A 26851-nucleotide genomic window follows, 5' to 3' on the forward strand; every position below is an offset into this window, starting at 1 on the left:
CAAGGGCAGGTCCTGTGTCATCACCATAGCTGAATCCTCTTGTCCTCGAACAGAGCCTGGCAGATGCTAATAAATGCTGAATCAATGTATAAATGTTGGATATGGAAATAGGAAGTTAGATATGAATTGGGTCATCCATGCCTTAGGAGAAGGGATGGTTTTGAATATTTGAGTTAAACATAAAGCTTACATAAGATGGGGAGAAAGGAAAGTATCTGTGAGATTTCTAAGACTAGGTAGAAACAAAATTTTTACCTCCCTCTGAGCATTCTGAAATGCTTGCTAGAGTTGAAGATAAAGCTTAGAGAAGAAAGGGAGAGAATAAAAGAGAAAGGAAGGAAGGAAAGGAAGGAAGGAAGGAAGGAAGGAAGGAAGGAAGGAAGGAAGGAAGGAAGGAAGGAAGGAAGGAAGGAAGAAGGAGGAGGAGGAGGAGGAAGGAGGGAGGGAGGGAGGGAGGGAGGGAGAATACCTGGATCATAATGTATATGTAACAGTTATTGAATGCTCAGATACTGTGCCAAGCACTTTACATGCACAATCTCCTTTAATACTCTTAGCAGTTCCATAAGGTAGTTATTCAATTTCTCCAAAATCAAACCCAAAGCTAAACAGGAGTTACTGGTAGATGGAATAGGAGAAGTGGAGAGAAGGGCATTTCAAATAGGAGGCCAGAAAGTGCAAAGGCCCCAAGGCAGGAAAGAACTTGGTATGTTCAAGCACCAGAGAAAAGCTGGGGGGGGGGGGTCTGGAATATAATAAGCAGGGGGCAGATGAGGGCATGGGGGCATAAAGAGACCACATCACATAGAGTCTAATGTAGGTCACATTAAGGCTTGATCTATTATCCTAAAAGCATGTGGACATTTTGATCTTGATCCTAAAAGGGATGACAATCCGTCGAAGGATTTTAAGCTGGAGGCAGAGAGTGGAGAGGAGATGGACTTGGTGGTGGTGGCATACATTAGATTTTTAGTTTCCAAAGAAAGATTGATTTGAAAATATTAGAAGAGGGTCAGAAGTGATGTGGGCACTGGTTTAGGAGGCAGTTGTCTGGGTCAGAGGTGATAGGGTAGCGGGCCGGGAGAGAAGCAGACGGGTTTAGAAATGTTTACGCAGGAGAATGGAAAGGACCCGGTGATGGAAGAGATGAGGTGTGGAAGTAAGGGAAAGGGGAAGTAGTGACCAGTTTCTAGTTCGAGCAAGTAAGAAATAGAGAGTATTGGGGGGGGGGGCAAGTTCCAGGGTAGAAATGGGGGCATCTCATGGGCTCAGGGATCTTTGGAACTCCCTGGGATAAATGCTGGCTGTAATGATCACTAAAGTCCCTAGAATTTCTGAAAGTAGGACCCAATCCAGACAACCACCCTCCCTAGTGGTGCTCATAGGACCATTATGTCCCTTTCTGGTGGGGAGCAGGAGACTCACTCAGCCTTGTAATGATCATCGTTTTTGCCTACAACTCCTTGACCGTTGAAAAGACTGACAATGGAAAGGAATTAGGATTGCTGGGATCTGTTTCTGCTATATTCCTCATAGGTGTTTTATGTATTTCCTACCATAAAATAATGGCAGGATCCAAAAGGCTTGGTCCTGGAAACTGGAATGCAAAATTAAATGGTGTTTTATCCATTTACTTCTCTGAGAAGCTGACCCACAGCAACCTCCTTCATTTATGAGGGAGAATGTGAGTTGAGAAGACGGGACCAGCAGTGCTTCAGCAGTTAGAATCTGTTATTGTTGTGTTCTAGCCAGAGCAGACTGCAGTGGACTGCTTACCTCAGTGCTGGGGAGAAATTCCTAGAGGCTAAGGGAAAAGGAATGAGAAGGGGAAGGGGAAGGGTAGAGGCTAGAGTTCATCTTCATGCAATTGGTGCCGGTGGGGGGCACCTTGTCTGGAAGGTGTTTCCTATGGGACTGTTAAGCATTTAATCTGATTTATGTCCAAACTAAGTACAGAGATGTGTTAGACTAAGAAATTGCCCATTTGGTTGACACTCAATAAGCTCTTAAACTGAAATAGACTTTAATCCAACAACCTAACTTTCTGTGGAATTTGAGGCCTAAAGCTTGGTTCATAGCAGGACCACAAAAGCAGTCCACTGACTGACTGTCTGAAGGTGATGAAGCTATTTGCCCCAAGCCTCGTGAATGCCAACACAACACACACACACACACACACACACACACACACACACAAGAATTATTGCCCAAGGAGGGCATAGAAAAAACCCCACTATACTATGCTGCCAGTGGCATGATAATAACCCAAGGTGTTTTTCCTCTTTGGTAATAGGACCCAAGACATGAAATACGAGCTTGGCAGAGAGCTCCATATTACGTTAAAGGGACAAATAGGTTTATACTGGGGTAGTATGTGCTCACTCTGAGCCCAGGCATGAATGATTGGATTCCAGCCTGAGCGTTGAAATGCGCTACCGCACTGGGAGACACGTTGAGTCTGTTAATAGAGCCGGGATCTTTCCCTCTTTGGTTAATCTTGTGTCAATATTGCAGTCAGCAGATGTGCAGGCAACACTTTGTACTAATTTGCAGGTCATGGACTCTTACAAACTATCATATTTTTTGCTCCATAAGATGCACCTGACCATAAGACACACCTAGGGTTATAAGGAGGAAAACAAGAAAAAAAATACTCTGAACCAAATGGTGTGTTAAAATATTTAATAAAATAACATATTTTTTGCTCCATAAGATGCATGGGCATTTTCCCCTCCATTTGGGGGGCGGGGGGAGTGCGTCTTATGGAGCGAAAAATACAGTAATATTAATCATAGCACAATGAAGAAGCACACCTGTTTATAAAAACTTTTTTACAGTTTATAGAACTCTCTTTTGTATGTATATATTTCCTAATTGGATTTTACCACAATTCTTGGGTAGGTCTCTTTAATCCTAGTTTACAGATGAGGTTACTGCCTTGAGGTAGAGCTGGAACTAACCCAGAATGTGTTTTTCAACTCCACGTTTGAGTATAAAATAGAGTTACCAGACCACAGTATGCACATTACCTGCACTCAGACTTGTAACACGTTATTAAGCCATTAGGCAACTCTAACGATCTTGTATTTTTTTCTGAGGCTTTTCCTAAAAGTTTGCTGGACCCAGCATTTGAGAGGGTACTTCTCTGGATTCCTTTTCTTATGTCTTGCTGTACTTTGTCTATCCTCAAAGGCATGAAGGGTCTCCTGAAGAGTTTCTCTTGAAGGTTCACTTATTGACATCCAGAATTGAAAGCAGTAATTGTAAGGGCTTGCTTGAAGTGCACCATAAAAATGAAACTCCTTCAAATACCAGGCCCACTCACTGACCTCCTTGAAAATATAAACACACATACACACACACAGCCCTGAAATCAGGTCCTTTTTGTTTCTTTTTCTCAAAAATCAACTGGCAATAATTTGCAAATTTGCCACGGTTCAGTAATGGGTAATAACTCACAGGGCTTTCAGAAATATAAATTACTCTGCCTGACATAGTGCCTTTTCACCCCATGGCAAGCCTTCTGAGCATTAGCTGCAATGTGCATAAAATATTTGGGCTTCACTGTGGCCTTCCTTGGATATGCTTCAATGTGGCATTCTCATCAGAAGGTCAAGGAAATTCATCCTGCATCCTATTACTGTCAGGTGAGTACACACGTGCCCAGAGGCACCTTCCCAATAAAGATTAGCAGCTCTTGCTGGGGCTGGTCATTTCAGCATGAGTTAATGGGGTCAAGGTGGGGACAGCTGTGGCAGAGTGGGGGCCTCCCAGCTCTGGGTTTGAATCTAGCAGGACTGGCTCTAGCTAAAGTGACATTTGCTGGGAAGGGTTTCTAGAGTTATAAGCTTGAGATTTATATATAGTTTTTGTTTAGAAGATATAGTATCAACGTTAAGGAGTGAATTTGAATATATTTGGTCATCTCTGTGCTCTTCATATTGTTTTGTACCAGGTTTTTAATCACATTTTTGGTTCCTGCCTAACCCCCAGGAATATTTGAGGTTGTCACCCCTACAGTTATCTTACTGTGACCCAGCTATGGCCTTCCCAGAGCCACTGATTACACTGGGGAACAAAATTTTTGTTGCATCCACAAAACACTTGTTCTTACCTAATTCGAGTGTGCTGATCTCAAATCTGACAGTAGTTTTTCTCCGTAAGCTACAGTTTCTTTGCAATTCAAGATTTTAGGTTTTCATCTTATTGTAAAATTTTCAACATTTAGTTTAACATAATGAAGTAGAATGTCTTCTTGGGCATCATCTTTGTGAAAATATAATTTATATAATGCCATAAATACACTAATACACTAAAAGATATGATTGCATCAGAATTTGTCTACAATTTTGAAACAACATATTAAAACACTTATTTTAATCATAAAATTTATGCAAAAATTATTTAAATTCTATTCAGGCAAAAATTTGCGTTTGTAGCTCTTGCGTTTGTGTACTTGTTGAGGACAATCTCGCTTGATGCTCCAGCAGTAGTCTGATCATCACTAACAGCTCCAAGATTTTCAGGAAACTTATCAAAGTGACTGTTCAGGAAGTGAATCTTTACACTCATGTTACATCCAATGTCTCAGAAAGCCAACAGCATCCTTTGAACCAGAAGTTCCATAGTTTTCTGCTTTTGTGTTGCCAAGGAAGTTCTTGGTAACTGCCACAAAAGACTGCCATGCTGCTTTCTCCTCCTTATTTATCTTTCTGAATTCTTTGTCACATATGAGGGTTCAAATTTGAGGTGAATTAAATACACCTGCTTTTATCTTCTCGAAAGACAAGGCAGGAAAAGCAGAAAGAATATATTGAAAGCATTCACTTTCTCTATTCAAAGCCTGAACAAACTGCTTCATTAAGCCAAGTTTGATGTGAAGTGGGGGAAAAATGATCCTGTCTCGATTAACTACAGGTTCAGTCACAATATTTTGCATCCCTACTTCCAGAGCTTCATGTTTCGGCCACTCCTTCTGTGTCCAGTGTTTCTCCTGAGCTTCGCTATCCCACAAACACAAAAAGCAAAGATACTTTGTGAAACCTCTCTGTTATCCTAGCAGGAAATTTACCATTTTAAGATCCACACAAATGATCCAGTTATGCTCCTCATAAAGTTATGCTCCTTCAGAAAGTTGAGGACAATTTTTATGTCATTCTTACTAAGTCATTCAATTTGGGTTGGCTAAACTGCTGAGGGGTTAATGACTGCTTGGCATCAGAAGAAGACCCTTCAGATTCTACAACCATTTCTTCATGCAGCTTATCAAAATACACTTGATCACCATGTTCACTTTCTTCGTTCTTAGAGGAAATAAAACCATTGAAAATTGGAACCCTGAGTGTCTCAAAGTGTGGGATAGGTCATATTACTGAAGGGATATTAGGATATGTGATCATATTCCATTTTTTCTTGTCGATGTCCTTTGTATGGATCAGACAGAAATGACAGTCACTGCTGTGGTCCTTAGGTTCACGCCAAACCATGGGAATACCAAAAGGCGTTTCTTTGCGTTTTTCTTTTTCCAGTCACGAAGCATTTCCTCACACTTATGACACACAATATGAGGAGCCCAATTCTTGTCTTGATCGCCAAGGGGAATTTAAAAATAGGCAATATATGCATGTCACAAATGATGAAATATTGTGCCTTTGACGTTGAAGTGTGTAACAGCCACATATGTAACAGAAGGTGTCAGGACTATTCTTACATTTATTTATGCCTACTTGAAGAAGCCATGATTCAATCTTAAAACAAAATAAGAGGGTGTCTTATCAGATAATAATTTTTTTACATTTAAAAACAACTACAATTATGTAAAGTGATGTTTGTAAAACATTCATTGCCATGTGGTTATGCTCAATCCAAGAGTCGTTGCCCTTTAACTCCAATTTAAAAACCAATGCATGCCATTAACTGTAACAAAAAGCAATTAAAATTTCATAAAAACTGGAGCATGCACCAAAAAATGGATTTTAGATTTGGAATCAGTGATGCAGAAATATATAGAAACAGTTCTAAAACCTTATGCAACAGAAAATGAAAAAAAATTGTTCCCCAGTGTTAATGAGCATTTAAAAAAATTTCTAGGCTCTGGCCTGGTAGTTTAGTTGGTTAGACTGCAGTGGTCCCCAACCCCTGGGCCGCGGACCAGTACCGGTCCATGGGCCATTTGGTACCGGTCCACAGAGAAAGAATAAATAATTTACATTATTTCTGTTTTATTTATATTTAAGTCTGAACAATGTTTTATTTTTTTAAAAATGACCAGATTCCTTCTGTTCCATCCGTCTGAGACTCACTCTTACTCTTGTCTCAGTCACATGATACATTTATCTGTCCCACCCTAAAGGCTGGTCCGTGAAAATATTTTCTGACGTTAAACCGGTCTGTGGCCCAAAAAAGGTTGGGGACCACTGGGTTAAAGCATTGTCCCAATATACCAAGGTTGTGGGTTCAATCCCTGGTCAGGGCATATATAATAATCAACCAATGAATACATAAATAAGTGGAACAACAAATCAACAGTTCTCTCTCTCAAATCAACCAATAAGTATAATTTTTAAAACTCTCTTGACTCTCCATGTTAGAGGAATAATACCTATTATATAGAAGATTTGGCAAATACAGAAAAGCACAGTGATTAATTAGTACAGGAGTTGGCAACCTATGGCCTGCAAGACAAATTTAGTCCATCACCTGTTTTTGTAAATAAAGTTTTATTGAAACACAGCCATGTGCATTCATTGCCATACTGTCTGTGCTACTCTTATGCTACAAGGGCAGAACTGAGTAGTTGCAACAAAGACTATATGCCTGCAAAGCCTAAACTATTTACCATTTAACCCCTTATAAAAATGTTTTTCAATCCCTGGCTTAGCACACAGGTCCTTAGTAAATATTTAATGAAGAAATGAACCAATATGTAATCCCACCACCCAGGGATAACCATGATGAACATTTTGTTATATATTCTTCAGCTTTTTCTCTGTGTATAAATAGCTATAATTATACTTGGGGAGGACTAAATCATACATACTATTTTTATAACTCACTTTTATTATTTAACTATGCATTATGGGCATTTGCCAAGGTTATTAACAAGCTTACATGATTTAAAAACTGCACAGTGCCTGACCAGTGGATAGAGCGTTGGACTGGGACGCAGAGGACCCAGGTTCAAAACCCTGAGGTTGCCAGCTTGAGCACGGGCTCATCTGGTTTGAACAAGGCTCACCAGCTTGAGCCCAAGGTCACTGGCTTGAGCAAGGGGTCACTCAGTCTACTGTAGCCCCCTGGTCAAAGCATATATGAGAAAGCAGTAAAAAACTAAGGTACCACAACAAAGAATTGATGCTTCTCATTTCCCTTCCTGTCTGTCTGTCCCTGTCTGTCCCTCTCTCTGTCTCTGTCACACACACACAAAAAAAACTGCACAGGAGTTTATTGCATGGATGGGCCAGCTTATTGTCCTATTGCTGGATTATGTTATGTTGTGCCCAGGTTTTTACTTTCATTAACAATGTTATGATAAATATCCCTCAACATACATTTTTGTGTATATTTCTGATCCTAGAGGGAAGTTATTTCATCTCGTATTGTTAATAAGTTTTTCTCCTAGGTATTCCTTATCCTCCCAGTACCTTGGGAAGTCCTTGAGGGCAGGGATCCTATTGTATACATATTTCCATCTGAGTAGGCAATCAGTAAATGCTTGTAGTGGGTGTGATAGAATGTCTTGCTCCTTTTCTCTGATTGTCCAGATCCTACAAGTCCTGCCTTAGCTCTCTCTGCCTTCATGAGGTCTCGGCTGACTCTTCAGCACCCATGGCCCCTCCCTCTTCTGGTCATCTGACTTTCTATATTATTCACTGCTTAGATCCTATTCCATACTTCTTTAGAACTTTCCAAGTGGTCTAATGCACATTGTATTAGTTTTCTATGGCTGCTCTAATAAATGACCACATACCTGGTGACTTAAAATAACACACACTAATTCTCTCACATTCTAGAAGTCTGAAATCAGTTTCATTGGTACAAAATTAGTATGTTGCTCCTTCCAGAGACATTAGGGGAGACTCCATTCCTTGCCTCTTCTAACTTCTGGTGGCTGTCGGCATTCCCTGGCTTGTGGACACATCATCAGGCTCTGCCTCTGTGGCCACAGTGCCTCCTCCTCTTCTGTCTGTGCCAGTCTCCTTCTTCCTTTCTCCTACACGGACACTAATGATTGCACTTGGGGTTCACCTGGGTAATGCAGGCTAATTTCCTCATCTCAAGATCTTTAACTTAATTACATCTGCACAGTTCTTTTCCGTCAGTTAGGGTAACAGATTTCAGGGATTAGGAGCTGAATATCTTTTGGGGGTCATTAGTCACCTTACTGTATACATTATTTCATTTCACTGGTTCACTGATTTACTTAAAAATATTTGTGAGGGACCAACGTGGTGGCAGGCACTGACACTGTGCTAGCTGCCTTACATCATATCACAACAGGGCAGAAAGGACTTGAACATAAAGAATATAGTCCAAATAGTTGAGCAGTGGCCGATCAGCTAGGTGACCCAGGCTCTCCAGGTTGAGTCTCTGTGTTCCTCAGTTTCCTCTTGATGAATTAAGAGGTTGGATCAACTGCCATTTTCTGAGAAATAGAGCACCACTGTTGGTACATATACAGTTTGATTTTAGGTGGTTCACAGAGACAGAATTAAATAGCATTGAATCACAGAAATAAACAGTTACTTTCTCTTTAATCTTCCTTCAACCCTTCTGATTACCTTAAGGGCAAAGTCACCTTTAGGTTCTAGCATGCCTTGAACACTCCCTCTAATACTTGCCAAACTCCTTTTGTTTAAAAGAATACAGGTCTAAAGCTACAGAATCTAAGTAGAACTTAACAGTATTTTGTGTTCATTGTATTTATTTTCACAGTTACTTTCCATTAGCGACAAGTGATTCAGGTTTTTCCAGTTATGGCAATAGTATGAATCATCTGATGTAAAAAGCTAGGTGATTTAAAGAAACATTAAATAAATATAGAGTAGATGGCTTTTAGAGGAGACACTATATGGCGCTAAAGTCTGGGACACTTAGATGTTTCCAGGCTGTCTCCAGTTCTCTGACTTCTATGTTAGTCCTAGGAGTATGGTAGGATTGAAAACGTAAAAAGAAGTTTTCTCATCAGAGGACACAGCTGGAAATTCAGTATTAATGAATCCTGATCACTTTCTATTTAAATGCAACTGACCCTTCAGGGACCATTGGCCAGCAAAATCGTGAATATTAATATTGTGTTGAAATTGATCAGGACCCATTTTAACTCAGAGCTTCTGCTAGGAGGAGGCTCGGCCCTATTCTGACCCTTCTTTGCATCTCACCAAACATCAGGAAGGTGGGGAGGGAACTTCTGACTTCTCTATGAGAGGGAATGGCTATTATTGGGTGTGGCACAGATGCTGGGGGGAAACCCTCTACCCAGCCCACTCTGCTTTCCACTTTCTGTTCAAGGGATCAGGTTAGCAATCCAGATGGGGTGCTTAGGGGGCTGAGGATGGCATCTGGACCACAGTGGGAAGTGGCAATCCCCTGTCTCCCATCTCTTCAGCATGAATGTATAGCTAATGCTAATTCCCTAGTGTGTTTGCATCATATCATCTCCTCTTACTTAGAGGAAGATCTTCCTGGTTGACAGATAGCATCATTGTCCCCATTACTAAATAACTCACTTTTTTTTTTTCAAAATACTAGCCTCTGTACTGTGCTTCCTTTTTGGGGAGGGAGTGGTGGTGAGAAGTGGAGGGGGAAATGCCAGTCATTTCACTGAGCTTCTTCTATGCACGTGTCCCCACCCCACCCCTGCCACCAAGAAAGTTGGAAGCAGATATAATTTGCTTCAAAGAAGCCTCGGGAATTGATGTACTTTGATTGTCTTTGCTAAGCCTGGCCTTTGCTACCCTGAGTAATTGTGAGATGGCTAAAGACAGACTGTAAAATCTTGGCTGACTTGGTATACTACATATGGCAAGTGCACAGTAACCATTCCTGGCAAGAGGAACAAGATTTGCAGCCCAAAGACTTCTTAATGGGCCCTGGCCGGTTGGTTCAGTGGTAGAGCATCGGCCTGGCATGCAGGGGGACCCGGGTTTGATTCCCGGCCAGGGCACATAGGAGAAGCACCCATTTGCTTCTCCACCCCCCCCTCCTTCCTCTCTGTCTCTCTCTTTCCCTCCCGCAGCGAGGCTCCATTGGAGCAAAGATGGCCCGGCACTAGAGTGGCTCTAGTCGCAGAAGAGCGACGCCCCGGAGGGGCAGAGCATCGCCCCCTGGTGGGCGTGCCGGGTGGATCCTGGTCAGGCGCATGCAGGAGTCTGTCTGACTGTCTCGCCCCGTTTCCAGCTTCAGAAAAATACCAAAAAAAAAAAAAAAGACTTCTTAATGCTTAGGGGAAATTAGGCAAGTCACTTTACCCCTCTTCCTCAGTGTCCTCTGCAAAACAGGACAACAGTGTAGCTCCTCTGAAGGCTGCAGCATAATATTCACTCCTTTGCTAGACAAGGAGGCAATTTATGGAAGCATTCAGTGTCATAATTGTCTGCTGTTATTCCCTTCATTTTGCAAATAAGAAAGCTAAGGCCCAGAGAGGTTACTAACTTGCTGAAGGTCACACAGCTATCAAGCTTCAAGGCCAGGCTCTGAACTCAGCAAGTCTGAGTTCTTGGTACTGCATCACTCAGCCACCCATTTAACAGTCCCATGTTGGGGCTTATTTCCCCTGGTCCATGGGATCAGAGCTAGACCAGGGCAGTGCCTGTCAGGGTCAGGCCAGCCGAAGTTGGAATCCTGTGATTCAAGCAGGTCTTTTCTCTTATCTTGGGCCTCAATTTCCCCATCTGTAAAATGCTGTGATCCCCACCCCCTCCCAGCAGCCCTCTTCTGAGGTCAGAAGAAATGATGGATGTGAATGGGCTTGGTCAAGATTAGTAAAGGATGGACTGATGCCGTTGGTAGGGGTCCTTGGCCTAATGAGGGAAACAATACAAAGCTCCAGAAACCACAGGCATCTGCAGAGAGGACGCACGGAGAAGCTTGCTCCCAGTTACAGGCTGGCTCCATCCAGCATGGAGGCAGCAGGGACAGTGGCTGGCACAGGCAGTTGTTGTCGGGGAAACGGTGCGTGGCATCTGTGTCTGGCCTGGCAGCTGGTGCCCTTCATGAGGCATGGTGTCCGGGAGCCCTCAGGGGTACAGGGCCCCCCATGACAAACCGTCTCTTCACACACTGGAGGCTGGGAATGGGGGCAGGGCTGTGTAGCCTTTTGTGTAGGGTCCAGAGAAGGAATGGAACATGGGGCCAGGTTGGCGGGGAGGGCAGGAAGGGGGAGGGGACCCAGCCTGAGAGGCCAAGGGTAGAGATGGTTGCAATTAATTGAACATGAGGTGGGCCTGGGAAACACCAGTGTGCTCTACACTCACTCTGAGTGGCTACAGCAGCAGCGATGGCTCATTCTTACTATTTATTGTTTATCTGCCCTGCACCAGGCATCGTGCCAGGTACTTGGTATGCATACCGTCTCTCTTTTGACAAACCCACCAGGAAGGTATTTTTATTCCCCTTTTTCAGATGAGAAAACAGATTTAGAGAGCTGAAGCAACTTCTACAACATGGAGAAAATCAGGTTTGGAGCCCAGGCTGGCTGTCCCGAAAGCCTGTGAGCGTGTGTCCTTCCCATGTCCCCAAAGTCTATATGCACATGCCACCTCTCTGTGGAGGCTGTTTGCTGAGGGTCTCCTAGGAGCTTGGCACATTACATGCATTATTATGAGTCCCTGCAGGATGAGCACAGATACCTGCCTTTTACAGATGGGGGAAAACAGCTCAGAGAAACTGCCTGCCCAAGACCTTACCTGGCAGAGACAATGTCTTACCTCACAATGACAGCAGCTGGAGTCCAGGCTCTGTGGGTCCCTCTACTCTACCACACAACTTCTCTCCCCTACAGCTGGAGTTGGGCAGCAGTGAACCCCTTTTCAGGTTGCTGGGTGTTGGGCTGGTGGCAGTGAGAGTGAGTTCCCATCACTATACTGTCCTGAGGGCCTCACAGACCCCGTTACACTGCTTTTGTTGCAGGGGTTGTGCATAAATTCTTAGAAATAAAACATGGTGTCATCCCTGCCTCTCAGGACCTTATTTTCCATTTGAGGAGATGAGAAACGACCACGAAAAGCAGTAACAATAAATGATAATTGTAGCTAACCTATATTAAGGCTCTAATACACTGCTGTCCAATCAAAGTTTCTGCAGTGATGGAAATCTTCTGTGCTGTCCAATATGGTAGCCACTGGCCACATGTGCTTTTGAGCACTTGAAATGCAACCATTGTGACTTACAAATGCATTTTTTATTTTAATCAAATTTAAATAGCCACGTGTAAGTGGCTACTGTGTTGGACAGTGCAGTGTTAAAATAGATGAAGCACTGTAATAAGAGCTTTCAAGAATGATCACTTATCATCCTACAACAACAATATGAGGTAGAGTATCATCCCCATTTTATAGAGGGAACTGAGTTCCAGGGAAACAAGGAAATGTGTTTGCCTGGCTGAACGTGTGGAAGGGTCAGGACTGGAACCTCCTGGGCAGGTAGACCCGGAGCCTGCTACAATGTGTTACCAAGCTGATGTTTCCCTCTGCCACCGGAGGGCTTGAGGTCAGGGTCGGATGCCCTGGGATGGATCTGATGACAACCAGGACCAGTGAGAATAGCACCAAGATGACAGATGGAGTGCGGGGTGGAGATAGGACGTGGAGCAGGACATGATCCCTGAAAGGGGAGGCATTGGATCCCCCAGGGGCAGCACCTTGACTTGGAGACTGGGTAATCTTTGTTTCTGTTTGCCCCTTACTGTGGATTTGAGCCCTGGTTCTGCCACTTTCCAGGTTATCCTGGGCAAATCACTATGGCTCCTTGAGTCTCAATTGCTTCATCTGTGAAACAGAATGATAGCAGTACCAGCCTCATTGGCCGTGGTGATAATCAGGCATGATCGTGCATAGATGTGATGCGGCCCTGCCAGCTGCAACCTACGGTCCAGTTCATCCTCCTCATTAGCGCCTGTAACTCTATACTGGGGAGAGCATACCAGCTGCCTCTGTGCAGCAGTGGGGCCAAATGCGCACGTGATCTTGATTTCCAGGACAACTATGGACTGCGAAAGCGGGGCCTCGCCACCTCAGAGGGTGTCAGAGAGTTACCTCATTCTCAGGAACAGGGTCTAAGAATTAGAATTGGGTGGGGTCTGAGAAACGACATTTAAAATTGCTCTTAGGGTCCCACTGTGGCCCTCTTTCTAACCCAGGAGAGCCATCTGTAGGCTAGGGACAGAGGCCTCTGGGGACAAGTTATTGGCATTCCTAACTGGTCAGACCTGTTAACCAGAGCCGCAGGCTTTGTATCAAGTTTCTGGCTTTGTCTGCCTTTCTTCTTTTCTCTTTATTATGGAAAATTTCAAACACTACAAAAGTAGAGAGAATAGTATAACAAGCCTCATCCCCATATCCATCACTACTACTGAATTTCAACAATTAAGGGCAATCTTGTGTTACCTATAATCCGACCTCTCCCTGGCCCCCCACCCTAGGTTATTTTGAAGCAAATTCCTGCATGCCTTCCTTTTCAATAGTTCCTGTGACCCTCGTAAATTTCAGGTGGGAGTCAAATCGGCACCGTTTCAGAAGAGGGCAGTTCAGCAGGCCCCGTGTGACCCGACACCGCCACTTCACACAGACAGGCACCTGCGCATGTGCAGAACGAAGCTGCGCGTGCTCATTCACCCCAGCATTGTGGAGGAGAGTAAAAGATTATTTTAAAAAATTCAGAAGAGGGGACTGGTTAAAAATGTTTTACTGTAGAATTCTATAGTGCTGTAACAAGGATGGGGAAAGTTCTCTATAAAATGATATGGATTCTTCTCCCTGGTGGAGTCTTAGAAGGTACAGAACACTGTGAATGATATGCTACAATACACATAAAAAGAGGAGAAATACGGTATTTGAAATATGCTTTTATTTCTGGAAGGATGCACACAGACCTGGTGACTTGGTTGCCTTGCAGCGGGAGGACTAGGTGGCTGGTGGATGGGGGCGGGAGAAAGACTTTTCTCTTTATGCCCCTTCTACCTTTTGAATTTTGTACTAATTTTTAAAATTCTTGTATGTCCTATCTAAAAATAAAATTCTCTGTTTTTTTTTCTGTAAACCTAAAACTACTCTTAAGGGTAGTTTATTAATTAATAAAAAGGTATAGGTCCAAATGAGTTGAAAACTCCTATCCACACAGAAGTTTACCCATAATATTCATAATTGCCAAAAATTGGAAGCAATCAACATGTCCTTCAGCAGGTGAGTGGATAAACTGACTATTATTTCAGATAATAGAATATTATGTAGCAATAAAAAGAAATGAGCTATCAAGCCATAAAAAGGCATGGAAGAACCTTAAATGCTTATTGCTAACTAAAAGAAACCAGCTTTAAAAGCCTATATAATGTATGATTCCGACTGTATGGCATTCTGGAAAAGGTAAAATTATAAATATAGTAAAAAGATGACTAAAATGACTAGTTGCCAGGGGCTGGGGAGAGGCGGAAGGGAAGGATGAAGAGGAGGAAGACAGGATTTTTAGGGCAGTGAAGGTACACTGCATGATACTGTAATGATGGATACATGTCATGCATTAGTTTAAACCCTAGAATGTAAAACACAAGGAGTGAGCCCTAATGTAAACTATGGACTCCAGTTAATAATATGTATCATCAGTATTGTCCATCAATTGTAATAAATGTACCACACCAATGCAAGATGTTAATAATAGGGAAGTGTTAATAATAGGGAGAAGGGGTATATGGGAACTCTGTCCGTTTTGGTTAATAGTATTTCTGTAAACCTAAAGCTGCTCTAAAAAGTCTGTTAATTAAAAAATTCAATTCCTAATTATCTTTGGTCTGTAGAGTGTTCCTGTGCCCTCTGCCAGTGAGGCTGTGATTGTGAGTGGGGTAGGGAATGTAAGGAAACTTGTTCTCCCATAATGTGGGTTGCCCTGGGTGTTGCCATGAGTGGCAGAATTGGCATAGGCACAGTGGTCTTTGGTGAGACTGTTGCTTGGAGAGTAAGTGGAAGCTTTAGGAGGGGTGGATATGCAGGCTGTAGATTCTTGAGCTTTGAATATCAGAAGAGTCTAGAAACAGTGGGAACCATGGAGAATTTTATCAGGAGACCTGGGCTGCTGGATTAGTTCCGCCCCCTCTGAGCCCCATGCCTCTGTGTGTAACCCAGGAGTCTGCACTAGGCCATCATGGAGGTCGTCTTCAGCTCTAAGGTTCTGAGATCAAAGCCTTTCTCAGCTTTCTGAAACTATTTTCCCTTCACTACTCCTTTTTATTTCTGCCCCCCTCCCTTTCATTTCTGCCACCCAATGTTGTGCTGTGACTGGAACCACCCCCTGGGGGGAATGTCTGCTGAATGAAGTTTATGCTCTGGGAGCAATTCTGTTTTATTTTATTTTTTCCCTCCTTTTGAAATCTTCAAGGAGAAAACCAAATCTGTGCTTGCCCCAAGGAAGAGCAACTTGGAAGGAGTTAGAAATAAAGAGATGAGTAATCAAATCCCCTCAGGGTTCCAGGGCACGGTCAGGCTGCAGTCGGTGCTCCTGCCAGGGCTGTTTCCTGCTAGAAAGACTTGACTCAGAGGCGTCCAAGCTGTTAGAGGTTCCATGCACGACCCAGCCAGGAAGGCTCTGGCTGGTTGTGTGAATTGGGGGAGGTTTCTCTGCTCCTTCCAAATCAACTCCTGTCATCACAGCGTGATTTATGAGCTTTTCCTCTAAAATATGAGAACGTTGGTTCCTGATTATGTCCTATAATGGAGGCAGGCAGTAGATACAGCATTTCTGATAAATACTATCTCTTTAGACCAGGGGTCCCCAAACTTTTTTCACAGGGGGGGCCAGTTCACTGTGCCTCAGACTGTTGGAGGGCCAGACTATAAAAAAAACTATGAACAAATCCCTATGCACACTGCACATATCTTATTTTAAAGTAAAAAGACAGAACTGAAATAAATACAATATTTAAAATAAAGAACAAGTAAATTTAAATCAACAAACTGACCAGTATTTCAATGGGAAATATGCTCCTCTCACTGACCACCAATGAAAGAGGTGCCCCTTCCAGAAGTGCGGCAGGGGCCGGATAAATGGCCTCAGGGGGCCGCATGCGGGCCCGCAGGCCGTAGTTTGGGGACCCCTGCTTTAGACCACCATCTTATTACAAAAAAGATGCAAGAGGTTGAATACACATGGATTAAAGGCTATTTTTTTTTCTTTTTTTTAATAATACAGCCTCAGTCTAGTGAGGTGTTAGGAGGGTCATTGCTTCCATCTGAAGGGTCTGGGTTTGATTTCTAGCTTAATTGCCATTTACCAGCTGTTAAGACCAGAGGCTACTTACCTCTGAGCCTCCCCGCTTCATCTACTGGGAGGAGTGGAGGAGCATTAGTCTCTCCCATCTTATAGGGGATGCTGTGCAGATTGTGTGAGACATGTGTCTGAAGAACTCACACTAGCCCTGGCCGGTTGGCTCAGCGGTGGAGCGTCGGCCTAGCGTGCGGAGGACCCGGGTTTGATTCCCGGCCAGGGCACACAGGAGAAGCGCCATTTGCTTCTCCACCCCTCCGCCGCGCTTTCCTCTCTGTCTCTCTCTTCCCCTCCCGCAGCCAAGGCTCCATTGGAGCAAGGATGGCCCGGGCGCTGGGGATGGCTCTGTGGCCTCTGCCTCAGGCGCTAGAGTGGCTCTGGTCGCAACATGGCGACGCCCAGGATGGGCAGAGCATCGCCCCCTGGTGGGCAGAGCGTCGCCCCTGGTGGGCGTGCCGGGTGGATCCCGGTCGGGCGCATGCAGGAGTCTGTCTGACTGTCTCTCCCTGTTTCCAGCTTCAGAAAAATGAAAAAAAAAAAAAAGAACTCACACTAGGCCCAGAACAGAGGACGTGCTCCGGAGGTGCTAGGGATTATCAGGATTATTCTGAGTCCCAAATGGTGGATGATCTAAAAGTAATTTGAACAATATTTGGAAAGCATTTTCATAATTATGTGTTGATATGGCAGGGCTTGCACTTGGAATGACGGCGTCTCAGTCCAGTTCAGCAGGCAGGCCGTGTCAGGTCATAGGCGTACCTGTAGATTTTGTGACAGGCCACAGAAAAGAATGTGACCTTGGACAAGCTCTTAATCTTGGTTTACATTTTATAAACCAAGAACCTTGGTTTCTGCATCTGTACAAATGGATAATAACAATAGGCATGACTTATGTGTGCGTGTGTGTGGTGTGTGTGCGTATGGAATGTGGTATGTATGTGTGTGTGTTGTACAGGTGTGTGGTATGTGGCATGCTATGTGCTATGTGCTATGTGTGGTATATGTGTGCTGTGTGTGAGTGTGATGTGTATGTGTGTGGTATGTGGTATGTATGGTATGCACGTGGTATATGTTAGTTGTGTGTGCTGTGTATGTGTAATGTGTATGGTGTGGGATGTGGTGGATGTGAGTGAGTGTGAGGTGTAGTATATGTGTCGGGTGTATGTTGTACGTGTGTGTGAGAGCGTGTGTTTGTGTTGGGAGAGACTCCCATAATCAAAACAGTTAATGTCCTTCGGTGAAAGCACTTGGTAAGGGTAAATAGCAATTTGCTATGCAGATATTTATATTCCGATGACCCATATGTGCTGGGAGACTCTGTCTTCAGAGCTTAAGTTTCACTTGAGGAGCTAAAGCAGATAAGACACACATACATGAAAGAATAAAATAACAGCACAAGATGGTCTGAGACTATCTGTAAGTACCACGGGAATTCAGAGGAGGGTCACGAGGGCTGATTAGTCCAGACTTCCTAGGAGGAGCAGTGCTTGACATGGGCTCTAAAGCAGTGGTTTTGGTTTTAAAACTTTTGCTTGTCTACCCTCTAAATGAACTTTGGGAGAAAAAAAGTTGCTTTTGACTCACACATTTTAACTTGACATCTGAAATGTTTCATTATAAGTTTAAGTAGTTATAAAGTATATCATCTCTGCCATATTTTAAATATTGACCTTGTAGAATAAAATTACACTACTCTCTTAAATGTATCAAATGGAAATTAAATAACATAGCAATTTAAAACTTTACCTTTTTATTGAAGTATCACTTCTTATACACAGTAAAATGCACAGATCTTAAGCATGCTTCTCAATTAGTTTTTACCAGTGTAGTAACCACCCAGATAGAGGTGGGGTATACATTTAGCATTCTAGAAGACACCTTTGTGCCCACTCTCAGTCAGTATCCCTCCAAAGATGACCATTTCTCAGACCTCTATTATCATCACCATATCATCATATATATGGCCATAAACTAGTTTTGTATGACTTTCTTTGTTCTGGCTTCTTTCAATCAACATGAGATCTGTGAGATTCAAGTATGTCACTACAGGTGGCGAGCAGCAGTTCATTTTTCATTGTTGTATAGTATTCCATTGAATGAATATTTCACTTTTTAAAATATCTTGTCTACTGTTAGTGGATATTTTGGGTTGTTTCTGATATTTGGCTATAAAGCTACTATGTGAGTTTTCTTCTCTGTATATATTGTATATTTGTGGGCATAAACACTGATTTCTTTTGGGTATGTATCCATGAGTGTAATTGTATAGCTAACTACCATAATACATTGGTGTCCACCACTGTTTGTCAAAAATTACCTGCACTGGCCCTGGCCGGTTGACTCAGTGGTAGAGCATCAGCCTGGCGTGCAGAAGTCCAGGGTTCGATTCCTGCCCAGGGCACACAGGAGAAGCGCCCATCTGCTTCTCTACCCCTCTCCCTCTCCTTCCTCTCTGTCTCTCTCTTCCCCTCCCGCAGCCGAGGCTCCATTGGAACAAAGATAGCCCGGGCGCTGGGGATGGCTCCTTGGCCTCTGCCCCAGGCACTAGAGTGGCTCTGGTCGAGACAGAGCGACACCCCGGAGGGGCAGAGCATCTCCCCCTGGTGGGCATGCCGGGTGGATCCCGGTCGGGCGCATGCGGGAGTCTGTCTGACTGTCTCTCCTCGTTTCCAGCTTCAGAGAAATACAAAAAAAAAAAAAATTACCTGCACAAGTCATAAATTTTACATTGTTCCTTTATCTTCTTGAACTCATAATTCCATTCTATTTTCTTCACAGAATTTTATGTGTATGTGAATGGAAATGGATGCTTAAGAAATTTCCTTTGACTATAAAACTCAAAGTATCTTTCTTTTGGATTGATTTATCACACAACTCATCAAAAATTATATCAATATTTATAATCTGATAGATAACTACTAAACATAAAAATGTAAGATAGTGTGGGAAATACTTCTCACAATGAAGTGGATAGAGTGGTTGATGGCAGTGCTTCTCATATGTTCAGGTTAAGGACCATCCAGGGATTCTGCTAAAATGCAGATTCTGATTCAGAAGGTCTGGGCTGGGGCCTGAGATTCTGCACTTCTAATAATCCCACCACAATGCTGATGCTGTCAGTCCATGATCACATTGAGTAGCAAGGGTTTATGGTTTCTAGATTAAAGGAGAATATGCTAACACCAACATTCTCCATTGTCTATATTTTTGGTGCCCAGATATCTTGACACTTAGGGACACTGAGCCATAATCAGAGTCTGGATGAGGGAGAAGTTGGTCTTTCTTCTGCAAAGAGGGAGAAGCACTGTTGTGAAGAGGGAGGTGGGAAAAAGAGAAGGCCCATGCCATCCAGACTGAGGCACACCCAGTCTGAGCAGGACAGTGGGCGTGGAAACAGGATCTTCAGCTGGTGTCCGCGTAGTTCTTCCTGCCCGTGTACTCCTTGCGGGTCTTCGTGTACCCCAGGGTAGAGCTGTCCTTTTTGAGGACCCCTTCTCTAAAGGATGTGGAGGTGTGCTGGTTACCATTTCAGACAACATGCCCACTAATGCAGGGGGGTGGCTGGGCATTTGAAGGACTGGTTTGGATGGTTTGGCAGTAGACTGGAGAGGTAAGTCCTCAGAAGGTATGATTGGGGCCAAGTGGTAGATGGCCTTGAATTCCATACCAAGGAGTTGGACTTACTACCAAGGCAGAGGGGGCCTTGGGGTGACTGGAGCAGGGTGCTGGTGTGAGCGGAGTGCTCTGGGAGACTGATCTGACCAGGAAAGAGTTAATGCAGTGATAATACTATGGGCTTGATGATAGGTTGGCTGTGGTTACTGGGATTTGCTGGCTGTGGTTTTTAATCACTACCCCCGCCCAGCTTTTGAACTTTTGCCCTGGTTGCACAGACCCGAAGTGTGGGCATCATTCCTCCAGCGGTACCTGAGATGTTTATGCATGCCGAGTGGAACGGCGGCACAGCCTTCAATAACACCGAGACCCAAGAGCGGCTGGCATCCCCTTCTAGCCCTTCCTCAGTCCTGATGACTTCTGTCTTGAACACCGCTCACTCCCGTTTCCCTTTTGTTTACAGAGAATGAGGAGCTTAAGCTTGGGGCCTTTGATTGGCAATAGTCTCTAGAGAGAATTTTACAGAATTTTTGTTTTTATTGAATTAATTTTCTATGTACCAGATGGCAAGTGGTCCTAGTTTCCCCCTTACTGTAGTGACATAAAACTGTTCATTTTAGCCTGACCAGGCAGTGGATGGAGCATTGGACTGGGACGTGGAGGACCCAGGTTTTAAACCCCGAGGTTGCCAGCTTGAGCAAGGGCTCAGCAGGTTTGAGCAAGGTTCACCAGCTTGAGCCCAAGGTCGCTAGCTAGAGCAAGGGGTCACTCTGTCTGCTGTAGCCCCCTAGTCAAGGCACATACGAGAAAGCAATCAGTGAGAAACTAAGATGCCGCAACAAAGAATTGATGCTTCTCATCTCTCTCCTATTCTGTCTATCCCTCTCTGTCCCTTTCTTTGTCTCTGTCTCTCTCTCTCTCTCTCTCTCTCTCTTACACACACACACATACATAATAAATAAATAAAAACTGTTCATTTTAAATAAGTTTATTTCAGTAAGAAGAGTGAGCCAGGCCTGACCTGTGGTGGCGCAGTGGATCAAGCGTTGACCTGGAATGCTGAGGTCACCAGTTCAAAACCCCGGGCTTGCCTGGGCAAGGCACATATGGGAGTTGATGCTTCCTGCTCCTGCCCCTTTCTCTCTCTCTCTCTCTCTCTCTCTCTTCTCTAAAATGAATAAATGAATACAAATAATTTAAAAAAGAAAGAAAAAGAAACATGAGCCAATTTTCTAGATGATACAGAGAAAATAATACCAGAGGCGTGTGGATATGACGAAATAGTGGCTATACACAGTGGTCCAGCTTCAGGAAATGTTGGGTTAGACCATGTGGCAAAAACTGGCACTTGCCAGATCCTTGTGCTGATAACTGTAGAGGCTCTGGGTGGTAGTGGGAGGTAGGCACTGGGTCAGCAGGGTGGGTCCCCACTGTGTCCCCACCTCCAGCCTGATCTCCCTTCCTTCCTCTCATTGCAGAGATCCGCACGCAGCTGGTGGAGCAGTTCAAATGCTTGGAGCAGCAATCCGAGTCTCGGCTGCAGCTGCTACAGGACCTCCAGGAGTTTTTCCGCCGGAAAGCTGAGATTGAGCTCGAGTACTCCCGCAGTCTGGAGAAGCTGGCCGAGCGGTTCTCCTCCAAGATCCGCAGCTCCAGGGAGCACCAGTTCAAGTGAGAAGGGCAAGGGGTCTGTCTGGGCGATGGGAGACAGTGCTGGGGTGTCTGGGCGGTTGACCACCAAGCTGAAAGGAGGTAAGGACTCACTGGAGGAAGACAGCTGCCTCTGAGGCCCCGGGTCTGCAGGACACTACACCTCCAAGCTTCAGTCTTCCTTAGCAGAAAGTCAAGATAGAAATAGTTCCTCTGCCTAAGGATGCTGTAGGTAATAAATGAGAACCGGAGAATGCTTGTCACAGATAGTAAGTGCTCCATAAAGTGCTGTTGCTGCCATTCTTATCCTACCAGTCACTATCCTCCGTTTGGGCCAAGGTAACAGCCCACCTCCTTTCAGGGCATCCTGGCCCTGTCCAGTTCTCTGGTACTTTGGGGTCAGCCAGTCCACTTCCAAATTCCTTTAGCACAGAACCTCATCATTTCTTCTGCATGGAACCAATGCTCCAGAATTCTTCTTCCTCACTCCCCTGGAGGACCCATGCTGGGGCTCTTTTCCTGCCTCATAACTTCATTTGCGACACACAAACCCTCTGTGTGCTAATTTCTCACACCGCAGCGCTGAGTCCCTGGAGGCACAGTCCTCACAGGTGTGTGAGGACTCCTATGCTCAAAACTCCTACGTGTAGGCAGGAGCTGCGACCTCCCCAGAACGCACTCACCCTGCTGGGCGATGTCACTCCAGCTGTTTGCCTCTGCCACGCTCCCCAGATGTTCCCCCTCCTCGGAGCATCTTTCCAGCAATGGTCCTCAACCCCAGGAAACCAGAGACTTGTTTCAACCCCCTTACCTGATCCTCCTTCCTCTGTGTCCAATCCCTTTTCCCCTTTCTACATTTTTTTTAAAGTGTGGTAAAATACACGTAATATAATCTTTACCATCTTAACCATTTTGAAGTGTACAGTTTAGTAGTATTCACACTGTTGTGCAACCATCAACACTGTCCATTTCCAGAACATTTTTCTTCTTCCCAAACTGGAACTCTGTATCCTTTAATTTTTTTAAAAAAGACTTTATTTATTCTCTTTTCAGAGAGAGGAGAGAGAGAGAGAGAGAGAGAGAAGGGGGGAGGAGCAGAAAGCATCAACTCCCATACATGCCTTGACCAGGCAAGCCCAGGGTTTCAAACCGGTGACCTCAGCATTCCAGGTCAATGCTTTATCCACTGCGCCACCACAGGTCAGGCTGGAACTTGACATCCTTTAAACACTAACTCCCCCCAACCCCTGGCAACCACCATTCTACTTTCTGTCTCTATGAATCTGACTGCTATAGGGACCTCATATAAGTGGAGTCACACAGTATTTGTCCTTTGTGACTGGCTTATTTCGCTTAGCATCATATCCTCAGCGTTCATCCATGTTGTACCATTTGACATATTGCCTTCCTTTTAAAGGCTAAATAATATTCTGTTTATGTACAGACTGCGTTTTGTTTATTCACTCACTGTCAGTGGACACTGGGGTCGCTTCCACCTTCCCCTCTGTCATTTTGCATTCCACTCCGGCCAGGAACACGCTGCCTTTATGGTCCCCTGAACATCTTCCGCAGCCTGGGCCACAGCGTTGGAACACTCACTTTTGTGCCTTCCTCTCTTGACATTTGGGAGTAAGAAATTGCTTTATTAAAGGGCAAAAATTCATTACTCCCTTGCAAATACCACATTTGTTTTTCTACCCAGTGGCATCTCCTTAAACTTTCACAGCAGCAGGATTCTTCTATTAATAGCTTCCGCCCAGGCATTATCTAGGTCCTTTCCCATACATAATCTTGTTTTTCTGATATATTTTTTGGGAGAAATTTTGTGTTTGTTTGTTTGGGGTTTTTTTCAAGTGGTAAAAGTGAGATGCTCATTGTATACAATGTAGAAAGTACAGAAAAGTAGCAGAAAAAAATCTCACAGTCCTGCTGCTCAGAAGCAACCACTGCTCAGGTTACTTTGATATGTTTTCTTGCTTATCTTTTAATAATAACAAGAGCAATGATAACTTATTAAGTGTGTTAACTGAGCACTTACTGTGTGCCAGGTGGGTGTTAATACCCCATCTTAAAGTTGAAGACGGTAAAATTGTGAAAAAGCAGATGTTGTGAACAGGTCTGTGGCCCCGTCATTGGAAACAGATTTGATTTTTTTTTTTTCTGAAGTGAGAAGCAGACTCCCACATGTGCCCAACTGGGATCCACCCAGCATGCCCACCAGGGGACGATGTTCTGCCCATCTGGGGCGTTGCTCCCTTGCAACTGGAGCCATTCTAACACCTGAGGTGGAGGCCATGGAGCCATCCTCAGCACCTGGGCCAACTTTGCTCCAATGGAGCCTTGGCTGCCAGAGGAGAAGAGAGAGACAGAGAAAAAGGAGAGGGGGAAGGGTGAAGAAACAGATGGGCACTTCTCCTGTGTGCCCTGGTCAGGTATAGAACCCAGGACATCCACATGCCAGGCTGACACTCTTATCTCTGAGCCTACCGGCCAGGACCTGGGAAAAGATTTGAACTGTCACCTCCTCAGCCTGAGGTGAGAAAGGGTCTAGTGCAGTCTGGGAGCAGCCGTGGACTCTGAACACGCCCCCGAAGCGGCAGACGTAGACACATACTGGGAAATCCTCGGCTCAGCCTCAGCTGTCCCTGGAGCCACTCAGGGCTGTGTGGTTGGGCTGGAGCATCAGCTGCTGCCCCTCTCCTTCCTCTTGGCTTGGAATCAGCTCCCTTCTCATTCTCAGTGTGAACATGGAGGAGAGGGGAAAGGCAGGGGTCCCTCGTCTCCTTGCATTGCCTATAATGACCTCAGCCAGCCCCTCATGGGTTCATTAACCAAAGCCACCAGACGGAACAGGAGCCCCAGCTGGCAGTTGGGCCAAGCCGGCTGCTGGACACAGTATGAAAGTCTAATTAGGGAGTGGGCCAGGCCAGTGCAGCTGGCGTGGGCCCTTTGCGTGATGCTAATGTGACGGCAGAGGCCACAATGGCTTTTGGAAGCAGAAGTCTCGAGGGGATGTCTGGACTTGCCCTTTGACCCCAGGGCCAACCAGCACTGCCCCTGGCCGCCTCTCCTTTGGAGCACAGCACACAGTGTCTCTATCCTGGCTGCCCAGAGAAGCCTTGTCCTGCGCCATACAGATACTTTATTTAAGAGTGTCTATCTGTCTTCCAGGTATCCTCTCAGGGCCTTGAGAGCAGGGTCCAGGTCTTGTCATTTTTATTTCCGCTGCAATGGGCCCAGTGCCCGGCAGAGATCAAGTGTTTACCAATGAGTGGAGAAAGGGGGAGGGGACCTACTAAGTCTCTAAAGTTTACTCCTTCCGGCTGAGGGATTTGAAAGGGAATTGATTTGTTCAAATCTGCAAATTAGTGGAAGAACTGGGATGGGAACCATCTTAGTCTATAACAAAGCACACAGACTGGGTGGCTTATAAACAGAAATCCATTTCTCACAGTTTTGGAGGGTGGCAGTCCAAGATCAGGGTGCCAGTGTGGTCAGGTTCTGGTGAGGGCCCCTTTCGGCTTATAGATTGCTGATTGTCATATTTCTGACATGCCAGAGAGCAAAGAGAGGAAGCTAGTGATTCTTATAAGGGCACTAATCCCATTTGTGGGGGCTCCACCCTCATGATTTCATCGAATTCTAATTACCTGCTAGAGGTTCCACCTCCTAAAACCATCAGATTGGGGGTATAGTTTTAACACAGTCCATAACAGGAACTCAGGTCTTTCAACTCTAAGTCTAGTGTTCCTCCTTTTGCTATGGGCTCCAGCTGTGCTACCTACCTACCTAGACAATAAAAAAAAATTACAGTATCCCAGTAGATGCTGTGTCCAGGGCTAGACTTAGATGGCCTACCACATTTCCCCATGTTTAAGATGCACCTTTTTATTGAAAAATTTGGGGTCTAAAAACTGGGTGCATCTTATACAGTGGTTGTGGCATATCAAATGCCATAGATGGAACTGAGGTCGAGGCAATATATGAAGACAGTGATTCGTCATCAGACACAGATGAGGACAAGCTAATGGATGGGAGTTTTGACAGTGATGAAGAGTTATATGAATTTTATGATGAGTGAAACTTGAGTTCAATAACTATACAATACATTTTTTTTCAAATTTTGGGCCCCAAAATTAAGGTGTGTCTTATACATGGGAGCATCATATACATGGGGAAATACGGTAAGTTCCATGTGGCACATGATTCAAAGAAAGTTTCAAATGATGGCTGTGAGGATTTCCCTGGGGCAGGCTGAATATTGAGAGAACAATACCATCACATGTTTCTCTTTTATCATCATATTTCTATCCTAATCATACCCTTTTTAAAGTCCTCTGCCATCTTTGCTCTCTTATAATCCTGATGATAAGTCAGGGGCATGTAAAGAGGAGTCAGTGGTTTTATCTCAAGCCAGCTGAGTCCCAGACAGGCTGAGTGGTTTATTTTCCAAAGGACCCACAGTGAACAATTGAGTGGAAAAATCCAGGGTTCCTGACTTCCAGCTCAGGCTCCTCTCTCCAGGAAGCCGTGTCAGTCATTTATTTATTTGAAATGCATGCTATGAGGACCCCTTATTTTGGAGGGCTGTGCTCCGTGCTGAAGACACAATGATTAATGAGAAACAGCCCTGTGTCGCAGATACTCTCTCTCCTCTCAGAAATGGAGCACACGGCTTGGGCAATGCCCATGGTTGGTGTGGTTAGGGCAGGCACCCAATCCCTATGGCTCTGCTCTTTGAGCCCTGCCAACTGCTTGCTCTCCGGACCTCAGCTTTTGATGTCACTTTCCCTGGAAACCTATCTTGAGTCTGACCTGGTCCTTCCTCAGTCTGCCCATAATATCATATTTTGTTTCTGTTGATTTATTTATTTATTTATGTGTTTATTGAGTCCCTGCCACATGCCAGGCACTGGTTTCCATCGGTGAACAAGATAAACTTGGTTTCTGTCATGGTGGAATTTAGCATCTAGTGGAGGAGAGAGATGAAGAATCGATCTAAAAAACCCAAAAGAAAAACAATGTGTCATCAATCGATTGCTAGGGTGGAAGTAAATATTATATAATATACTGTATTCTGGCTGTCTATTCTATGTAACAGCAATGCCCCCCGAAC

The 26851-nt window shown here is 44.5% G+C and overlaps 1 protein-coding gene across 5 annotated transcripts in view; it reads left to right on the forward strand.

Moving 5' to 3' along the window:
• Positions 1-26851, forward strand: part of SRGAP3 (SLIT-ROBO Rho GTPase activating protein 3) — a 259954-nt gene that overhangs the window by 108183 nt on the left and 124920 nt on the right. For all 5 annotated transcript variants that reach the window (XR_010727270.1, XM_066244398.1, XM_066244399.1 and 2 more), the window contains exon 2: positions 21564-21756. Coding sequence is in view for 4 of the 5 variants with exons in the window: in XM_066244398.1 (XP_066100495.1) it covers positions 21564-21756 (193 nt within the window). In the remaining variant the exon portion in view is untranslated. The remainder of the gene's footprint in view (positions 1-21563; positions 21757-26851) is intronic.

This window comes from Saccopteryx bilineata, chromosome 10 (genome assembly GCF_036850765.1).
Source record: "Saccopteryx bilineata isolate mSacBil1 chromosome 10, mSacBil1_pri_phased_curated, whole genome shotgun sequence".
Taxonomy (NCBI): Eukaryota; Metazoa; Chordata; class Mammalia; order Chiroptera; family Emballonuridae; genus Saccopteryx; species Saccopteryx bilineata.